The sequence below is a fragment of the Neoarius graeffei genome, chromosome 21 (assembly GCF_027579695.1).
Source record: "Neoarius graeffei isolate fNeoGra1 chromosome 21, fNeoGra1.pri, whole genome shotgun sequence".
Taxonomy (NCBI): Eukaryota; Metazoa; Chordata; class Actinopteri; order Siluriformes; family Ariidae; genus Neoarius; species Neoarius graeffei.
In genome coordinates, this window is record NC_083589.1 from 52,088,957 (window position 1) to 52,098,881 (window position 9,925).

General features: G+C 49.6%; 1 protein-coding gene across 3 annotated transcripts in view; it reads right to left on the bottom strand.

Annotated features, from left to right (window-relative positions):
• Positions 1-9,925, bottom strand: part of stab2 (stabilin 2) — a 129,022-nt gene that overhangs the window by 81,069 nt on the left and 38,028 nt on the right. For all 3 annotated transcript variants that reach the window (XM_060903329.1, XM_060903328.1, XM_060903330.1), the window contains 3 exons: positions 1,060-1,240; positions 517-610; positions 8-166 (listed from right to left, as the gene is read on the bottom strand). In XM_060903329.1, the coding sequence (XP_060759312.1) occupies positions 8-166; positions 517-610; positions 1,060-1,240 (434 nt within the window). The remainder of the gene's footprint in view (positions 1-7; positions 167-516; positions 611-1,059; positions 1,241-9,925) is intronic.

Below are 9,925 nucleotides of genomic sequence, written 5' to 3' on the forward strand. Positions count from 1 at the left end.
TTCCTACCTGCCCTGGACCCAGATAGACACAGGAGGCGTTAGGATGACACCACCCTCTAGACGGCTCCAAACAGTTATTAACAGGCCGACACTCATCTCCATCCTCTTTCCACCCACTCAGACACTCACACTTGTGTTTGCCCCTTCCCAGCTGCACACATACCGCCTGTAATATTAAAACATGCATTTTCATGGATTAGTGTGAAATGATCCAGTTATTAAAAAAATTAAAGCTGAGTTAAATAAAACTGTATATCAAAATAATCAAATTTATTTAAAATAAAAACAAGCAAATAAATGTAGTTGGGTGATGTCATTTTGGCCAATCAGGAATGAAGGAATCAATATGAGACTGTCCAGTGAATCAGTGAACTTAAAACATACTGTACCACTGGAACATAAATAAGAATATTGTACAATTTACATTTTAAAATCACATTTGAACCATTTTGTTGAAATTAAAAAATAAACTAAAATTCTAATGGCACGAGTCAATAACACACACACACGACCTACATTGTCACTGCAGCCCCCGTTCGGACTCCATGTACATGGGTCTTCGTGCACACACTGGAATCCATCGCCCATGTAACCAGGCTTACACACACAGCTTTAATAGTGATGCATTAAAAAAAATAAAAAAAATAAAAAACACAGATGTTTAGCTTAGTTTGATCTATGCATGGGAAAGCCATACTCAAATAGCAAGAACTAAATAAAATCAGCGTATATATTTTTTATTCATGAAGCACAACAGGACTGGATCAGAGGTGGTTTGAATTTCTAAAATGGCAGCATTAGTTAGAAAAGAATGCATCAGAGGGAAGTTTTTACTTAAAAATAAAGAAGATTTTATAATGATTAATCCTAAAAGAAGGGGTTTACTTTTTAGACAGATTCATTTATCATTCAAAATAAATAATCCATCAAGGATTTACTCAGGTTAAAGTTAAGATTTTATTTGGCTATTTAAGCCAGATTTAAGCTAATTTCAATCCTTGTTGGTGCAGGAATCAAACTGGTAGATTTTTTTTTTCATCGTAAAGGCAGGACACTCACTGTTGCTCCCCTTCTCGTTCCAGGATGCAGGTGGCGTGGATGTGGCATTTTTGGCTCGGCCCACAGGGAAGTTCATGTTCATCACACAGCTCTCCAACGATGCCTTGTTGACAGGATTGTGGTTTACATGCTCCAATTGAGTCGGGCCGACTGTCACAAATACCATGTACACACCTACAGGCTGAAGAATTTGTATTTTGGTATAATATTTTAAATAAACTTTGAGAGAGAAAATATATATCCACATTCACTGGATATGAGCAATTGCGTGCTCTGATTGGCTACTTGACTACTAGGATATCAGCTCATATACCGTGAGGAGAGAAAAACAAAATGGTGGTGCATGTTGCTGAACCAACCGAGGACGAAATAAAAACTCTACTCAAAAACAAAACCCCCAAAACTCTTATCAGGTATTTAAAAGAAAAAGAAATAGCTAAAAGAATATAGTTCCCCCCAGTATCTCCTGTTCCACACTCCAGCCCAGTTGGTGGCAGTAATGCACCTTTAAGTTGGTTTGCCAACTGCCAAAAAAAAACCTTAAAAAAAGAAAAAGAAAACCCCAAAAATACAAAACAAAAAAGCAGCAAAATATGGAATAAAATTATTTGATGATAAGAACATTTTTTTTTTAATTTTTCAACAATTATTATTATTATAGCATTTTTCACAAATTGCTCCTGTCGTTTCGCTGGTTTCTTTACATTCTAAGCAGAAATTATTTTGTCTGACGTTTTGTATAAAGTTTTTATTTATCGAATTTGCAAAAAATAAAAATGCTGTCTTTCTCAAAATCCAGCGAATGTGGACAGAATAAAACAGTTATTCTGCTCAATCCCGTCATACATGGCTTATAGCCAACTCGGTGCTACGCGCCTCGTCGGCTATCAGCTCATGTACGACTCAGTTTCGTAGAATAACTGTTAAATATATACATACTGTGTGTGTGTGTGTGTGTGTGTGTGTGTGTGTGTGTGTGTGTGTGTACTACCGTTCAAAAAGTTTGAGGTTACTTTGAAATGTCCTTATTTTTGAAAGAAAAGCACTGTTCTTTTCAATGAAGGTCACTTTAAACTAATCAGAAATCCACTCTATACATTGCTAATGTGGTAAATGACTATTCTAGCTGCAAATGTCTGGTTTTTGGTGCAATATGTCCATAGGTGTATAGAGGCCCACTTCCAGCAACTATCACTCCAGTGTTCTAATGGTACAATGTGTTTGCTCATTGCCTCAGAAGGCTAATGGATGATTAGAAAACCCTTGTACAATCATGTTAGCACAGCTCAAAACAGTTGAGCTCTTTAGAGAAGCTATAAAACTGACCTTCCTTTGAGCAGATTGAGTTTCTGGAGCATCACATTTGTGGGGTCGATTAAATGCTCAAAATGTCCAGAAAAATGGCTTGACTATATTTTCTATTCATTTTACAACTTATGGTGGTAAATAAAAGTGTGACTTTTCATGGAAAACACAAAATTGTCTGGGTGACCCCAAACTTTTGAACGGTAGTATATATGTTGTGACACATTTTGGACACAAGTATTTCAGTGACCTGGAAAATACTGTAAGAGAGCCGGTAAAGATGTAGTTCTATTTCGTTTCTACTGACCGCCAGAGGCGGTGCTTTCAGCACATGGATATCCATCACACGAACGTGCAGGTCGAGTAATAGTAACAACAAAGTCACGTGTGACCTGGGTGACGTCACCCCGTGACCCCGGCATAAAAGACCGGTAAACCCAGGAAGTGACCTCTTACATCTTCTCGCGTTTGCAGGTTGCGAGTTGGATTGAAATTTGGACAAAGCGCTGTGGTAGTTTCGTTACCCGTAGGGTTGGGGCTGTGCTTATGCACCCTCCAAGAAACTGCGCTAAGTCCACCAACTCTTTTCTTCTTGTCGTTATATTCGTATTGATTTATTACTCCGTAAGCTGAGCGCTCTCGCTCGGTGGAGTTAGCTGATTAGCCCTCCGGGGCGGTGTCCTCACCGCTGGAGGCCGGCTTGTTTTCGCTTCAGGTAAGCGGGTTTCATTTATTTAAATTAAAGCGGCGTTCCTCTCGCCGCTGTTTATCAGTTCTGCGGCGCTCGGCGCCTATCTTTGTTAATATTATTAACCACCTTGTTTTGTGTAGCCTCGCCGCCGGCCTGTTCACAGGCCGGCTGTCTTGTGTGTTGTATTCGTATTGATTTATTACTCCGTTAAGCTGAGCGCTCTCGCTCGGTGGAGTTAGCTGATTAGTCCTCCGGGGCGGTGTCCTCACCGCTGGAGGCCGGCTTGTCCTCATTCAGGTAAGCGGTTTTCATTTATTTAATTTAAAGCGGTGTTCCTCGCCGCTGTTTATCAGTTCTGTGGCGCACTGCGCCTATCTTTGTTAATATTATTAACCGCCTTATTTTGTGTAGCCTTGTCTCCGGCCTGCTCACAGGCCGGCGGTCTTGTGGGTTGTATTCGTATTGTTACTCCGTTAAGCTGAGCGCTCTCGCTCGGTGGAGTTAGCTGACTAGCCCTCCGGGGCGGTGTCCTCGCCGCTGGAGGCTGGCTTGTTGTCGCCCAGGTAAGCGGTTTTCATTCATCTAAATTAAAACGGTGTTTCTCGCCGCTGCTTATCAGTGCTGTGGCGCACGGCGCCTATCCTTGTTAATATTCCCGACCACGGGTGTGTTCGCCCGGTCGTTTTTCATTACCGCCTGATTGTTTATTTTGGGCTGCTTACTTGGGGTGTTCTCGCCCTATTTTTTAAGTTCCCTTCTGCCAGCCAGGCGTCATGGACCTCTTCTCTCGCTGCGCCAACTGCCGGTCCCCCTCGAACCGGAGGACGGCCACCGCGAATGCCCCTCATGCCTGGGTATTGATCACCTGCGGCAGGGGCTGACGGACATGGCCTGCGCAGACTGCATGTGCCTGAGCATCCAGCCAACGCTGAGGGCTGCATTGGCCCGTCTGGGGTTGGACACGCCCCGGTGGCCCAGCATCAGAGCGCTTTCTTCAGAGGTCCCACATAGCCTTCCTCGTTGTCTGTTCCGCCCTCGGCCTCATACATCGAGGAGTTACAGAGGTGTTGGGCGGACCCTAGATGCCTTCCCACCTCCCTAGTGACTGCAGGGCCCTGGCGGCAATGCAGGACACCCCTACCTATGGCCTCCTGCAGATGCCCAACATTGAGAAGCGGCTTTCATTCATTTAAATTAAAGCGGTGTTTCTCACTGCTGTTTATCAGTTCTGTGGCGCACAGTGCCTATCCTTGTTAATATTATCAACCGCTTGTTTTGTGTAGCCTTGTCTCCGGCCTGCTCACGGGCCGGCTGTCTTGTGTGTTATATTCGTATTAGTTGTTACTCCGTTAAGCTGAGCGCTCTCGCTCGGTGGAGTTAGCTGACTAGCCCTCCGAGGCGTGTCCTCGCTGCTGGAGGCCGGTTTGTTGTCGCTCAGGTAAGCGGTCTTCATTCATTTAAATTAAAGCGGTGTTTCTCGCCGCTGTTTATCAGTTCTGTAGCGCACGGCGCCATCCTTGTTAATATTCCCAACCACGGGTGTGTTCGCCCGGTCGTTTATTTTTTATTTCCGCCTGATAGTTTATTTTGGGCTACTTACTTGGAGCGTTCTCGCCCTATTTAAGTTCCCTTCTGCCAGCCAGGTGTCATGGACCCCCCAGACGCTGGAGGGGACGAGCGCGGCATCACGGGAGCTGTGTGACGCGGCTCCAGGCCTTTGCCTACTCGTCGCGGGAACTGGGCCGGCTGATGTCGTATCTCACCCTCGGCCGCCAGCAGATATGGCGGGCACAGTCCCCTCTGGCCGAGCCCGACCGGCGTGTGCTGCACTCTCTCCCTGTTGTCCCCGGGGAGCTGTTTGGCGAAGCCACTCAGCAAGCCCTGGATCGGAGTGCCCAGGTCATCTAGGCGTAACAGCAGTTCGCTGGCCCCCGCCAGGCCCACCACCATGGCAATGCTGCCCAGTCCTTCAGGGGGCCCACACCGACTCTGTCTCGGCCACGCACCCGCCAGGAGACCAGACGGGTTGATGACTTTCGCCACCCCACCACCTCCCGGACCCGCGGTGCCGCCCCCTACACCCAGTCCACTCCTTGTCGCCCCCATGGTGACCGACGGGGGCGCTCTGGACGGCGCTGACATCAGCGCGCCGGCGGTCGGCCGCTTTTCCAGCGAACAGCTCCAAAGCTGGAGAGCATTGAGCCCTGGGTGCTGGTGACCCTCACCGAGGGTTACCGCATCCAGTTCTGCCGCCGTCCACCACGTTTCATGGGGTCAAACACCACCGTGAGCCATCCGGGGAAGTCCCTCGTCCCCCGGCAGGAAATCGCCACCCTCCTGGAGAAAGGAGCAGTCTCTCCCGTCGACAGGCAGAGACAGCAAGGTGGGTTCTACTCCAGGTATTTTCTGGTTCCGAAGGACGGCGGTATCCGCCCGATCCTCGACCTGAGGTCCCTCAATTCCCACTTGAGGACCATGAGATTCCGCATGCTGCGTACAGTGGATGTCTTACACCACATCCAGGCGGGCGACTGGTTTGTCACCTTCGACCTGAAAGACGCCTACTTCCATGCTCCCATTGTGCCACACCACAGGCAGTTCCTGCGGTTTGCCTTCGAGGGCCAGGCTTTCGAGTTCAATGTTCTGCCCTTTGGGATATCGCTGGCACCCCGTGTGTTCACCGGGTGTGCGGCAGCGGCATCGGCACTACTTCAGGCAAGGGGTTTGCGTGTCCTGCCCTACCTGGACGACTGGCTTGTCTGTTCACGGTCAGCAGCTCAGGCCCGCACCAACATCGCGACTGTGCTCTCGCATGTCGTAGAGCTGGGGCTCAGGGTGAATTACAAGAAGAGCTCGCTGGTGCCCAGCCGGGAGACGACTTCTTGGGCATGCACCTGGATTCGAGGTCGTTGATGGTAACTCCCTCCCAGACAAGGATCCACAACATCCGCCTACTGCTTGGCCGCTTCGGACGGGGTAGGTCACTCGCCCTGAAGACCTTTCAGCGCCTGCTGGGCATGCTTACGGCAGCCTCCTCTCTGGTCCCGCTGGGACTTCTGGACTTATGCCGCTTCAGAGGTGGTTCAACGGTCTCCACCTCCACCCGGTGCTGCACGGGCGCAGCACATCAACGTGCTGGAGCTACGGGCTGTGTTCCTCGGCCTACAGCACTTCCTCCTAGGCCTGACCGGCAGACACGTTCTGGTGCGGACGGACAACGCTACGGTAGTGTACTACATCAACCACCAGGGAGGCACAAAGTCCCTCCAGTGCTTGGAAGTGGCTGGCCAACTTCTGCGGTGGGCCCATCGACATCTCTTGAGCCTGCGTGCCATGTACTTGCCAGGCACTGCCAACAGGGCAGCAGATCTGCTGTCCCGCCAGGACCCCGATCCCGGGGAATGGAGACTCAACCCAGCGGTGGTTCTCGCCATCTGGGAACGTTTTGGCAGGGCAGAGGTGGACCTCTTTGCCTGCCAGGAGTCGACACACTGCCCTCTGTGGTTCAGCCCCCACGGCCCCAGTCCCCTGGGCCAGGATGCGCTGGCGCATGCTTGGCCGAGGCAACTGCTGTATGCCTCCCCCCCTCTGCTGCTGATCGTGCCAACCCTACACAGGGTTGCGATGGACCACCACGGGCTGCTGCTTGTCGCCCCCCCGGTGGCCGGGCAGAGTGTGGTTCCCAAGTTGCTGCAACTTCTGAACGGCGACCCCTGGTGCCTGCCAGTGAGGACTGACCTGCTATCACAGCTGGGAGGGCAGATCTGGCACCCGGATCCAGCCCGTCTGCAGCTCTGGGTATGGCCGCTGAAGGGCCGGACCCCCTGCGAGGTCCTTGTGAGCCGGCAGTGGTCAATACCATTGCAAGCTCTCGGGCACCCCCCACCAATGCCCTCTATGCCAACAGATGGAGGCTTTTCTCCAACTGGTGCTTAACTCGGGGGGAGGAGCCTACATGCTGCCCCCTGCCGACCATTTGACTGTCCCGCCAGTCTCTGCTTTTGATAAGGGTCTTACCCCTGCCACCATCAAGGTCTATGCAGCTGCCACCTCTGCTCAGCATGCCAGAGTTGGGGGAAGGACCGTGGGGTCCCACGCCTTGGTGGCACGTTTCTTGAAGAGTGCTCTCCGGTTGAGACCCCCCCGACGGAGCCGGGTACCCACATGGGACCTTCATTGGTGCTGCAGGCTCTCTGCGACGCACCGTTCTGAGCCCCTGCTCACGGCAGACATTTCATGGCTCTCCCTGAAGACTGCTTTTCTTCTGGCCATTACATCGACGAGGCGCGTCGGGGAACTACACGCGCTGTCAGTCAGTGGGGAGTGCCTGCAGTGGCACCCCGGCGACAGTGGGGTCACCCTGTGGCCTAACCCCTCTTTCCTCCCAAAGACCCTCTCTGCTACCTTCGTCAACCAGCCCCTTAGCCTTGCGGCGTTCGAGGCGGGCCATGGTGAGAGGTCGGAACTTTTGTGCCCAGTTCGCGCCCTCAGGGTGTACGTGTCGCGTACAGAGGGCTTCCGTAGGAGTGACGCCCTGTTTCTGTGCCACACAGGACCGTCGAGGGGTCTGGCGCTCTCTAAGCAGAGGCTATCCAAGTGGATAGTCGAGGCCATATTACATGCCTACAGGCACAGTGGCTTCCCGATTCCTCCGGCTGCCAGGGCGCACTCTGCACGGGGCGTGGTAGCCTCATGGGCATCACTGAAGGGCGTGCCCCTTTCAGACATATGCAGCGCAGCCTCCTGGGCTTCCAGCTGCACCTTCACCAGGTTTTACCGTCTTAATGTCGTCCCACATAATCCTGTGGCGACGGCTGTCATTCCAGGCCCGTCGCAGCAGCACTGGGTACGGGTAGGCACTCCTCATGACCTGGTTGGTATTAGTCATCCATGTGCTGAAAGCACCGCCTCTGGCGGTCAGTAGAAACGAAATAGAACGAGGGTTATGTATATAACCGCGGTTCTATGAGTTTTGGATGACCGCCAGAGCTTGGCAGTCACTCGGAGTGTACACGAGAAGATTTGCCAAGAGGTCACTTCCTGGGTTTACCGGTCTTTTATGCCGGGGTCACGGGGTGACGTCACCCAGGTCACACGTGACTTTGTTGTTACTATTACTCGACCTGCACGTTCGTGTGATGGATATCCATGTGCTGAAAGCACCGCCTCTGGCGGTCATCCGAAACTCATAGAACCGCGGTTATATACATAACCCTCGTTTTGTATCTCTGGTTTACAAAACGTCAACTGTCTTGGCTTCTGTTGTATCTTACCCAATCACATGCATTTGTGCAAATTATTTCACTGAAGGCAACTCATTGGAGAACAGACTAGCTACAGGGCTACATACATTAGCTCACAGACCTTCATAGATTTTTTTTGTTGATGAATTACCAACATGGCTTGTTAAAGGAGAAGGTTGATGAATTCATTAAATGTTTAAAGAAGAACGTACAGGTAAAATGTGTGTGTATATGGCGCTGAAGGTAGGGGTAATATTGTGAGAAAAATCTCAGAATTTCCAAGGTTAAAGTTGTATATTTACGAGAAAAACTTGGATATTTAAATATTAGCTGGCGTTGAGTGGTATATCAGATATATTCCATTCAACCAGCATGACATTAAACCAGTCAAAGACGAGTAGCTGAATGGAATATATCTGATAGACCACGAAAAAAGCCAGCCAATATTATTATTATTATTATTATTATTATTATCTCGTCTCGTCTTCTTCCGCTTTATCCGGGACCGGGTCGCGGAGGCAACAGTCTAAGCATGGAAGCCCAAACTTCCCTTTCCCCAGACACCTTGGCCAGCTCCTCGGGAAGAACACCGAGGCGTTCCCAGGCCAGGCGAGCGTGTCCTGGGTCTTCCCCGGGGCCTCCTCCCGGGGGGACATGCCTGGAACACCTCCCCAGGGAGGCGTCCAGGAGGCATCCGAAAAAGATGCCCGAGCCACCTCAGCTGGTTCCTCTCGATGTGGAGGAGCAGTGGCTCTACTCCGAGCTCCTCCCAAGTGACTATGCTTCTCACCCTATCTCTAAGGGAGCGCCCAGCCACCCTGCGAAGGAAACTCATTTCGGCCGCTCGTATCCACGATCTTATTATTATTATTATTATTATTATTATGCATTCCTTTCGGGTGTTCAGCACGTCTTTCTCTTTCAAAATTCTGCATTTAATGAAGCAAACCTGGCAGCCATGTTTGTTTACAAATTGTCACAGTCGCTCGCTAGTATGGAAGTTTCATGTTTCCGACGTGCAACGTCATGTTGTCTTTGTTTATGCAATATCGTAAACCATATTCAACGCTCATTCTCCATTGAGTAGAGTGACGTAATACATGTAGGATAAGCGATATGCTAACAACATTGCATGCTATCAAACCAAATGAATGAAACCCGCTACAAGGGAATAAAACACGTTTTTATTCCATCGAAAAAGTGTCTGCAGCTGGTTAGCCGGTACACATGTGATTGTTGTGCTTGGTGGGTGAAACAGGAGATGAATGTATAAACTGTACAGGTTTGTTTATCCATGTCCTTTTTTGGTCTTAGCTGTTTATAAATGTATAATTATTGTGCAGGAGCAGTTTCCCTTTACTGATAGTGTGTGGATTCTTCTCATTCGCCCAAATTTCTGTTACTTTGAAACGACTGAGCCGAGAGTTATAGGAAATGCAGTCTTTCATTCTCGATCACGCAATATAAAAGAATAAAGTGCTAAGAGATTTTCAGCTACATTACTCAGAATGCACTGCAGCCAGGAAACGTGTGATTATTGTCTCAGAAAGTGTCCAAGATTTTTTTATTGGTAAATTTGTGACTTTTTAATCTTGAAATTTCAGAGGGTTTTTTTTTTTTGCTTAAA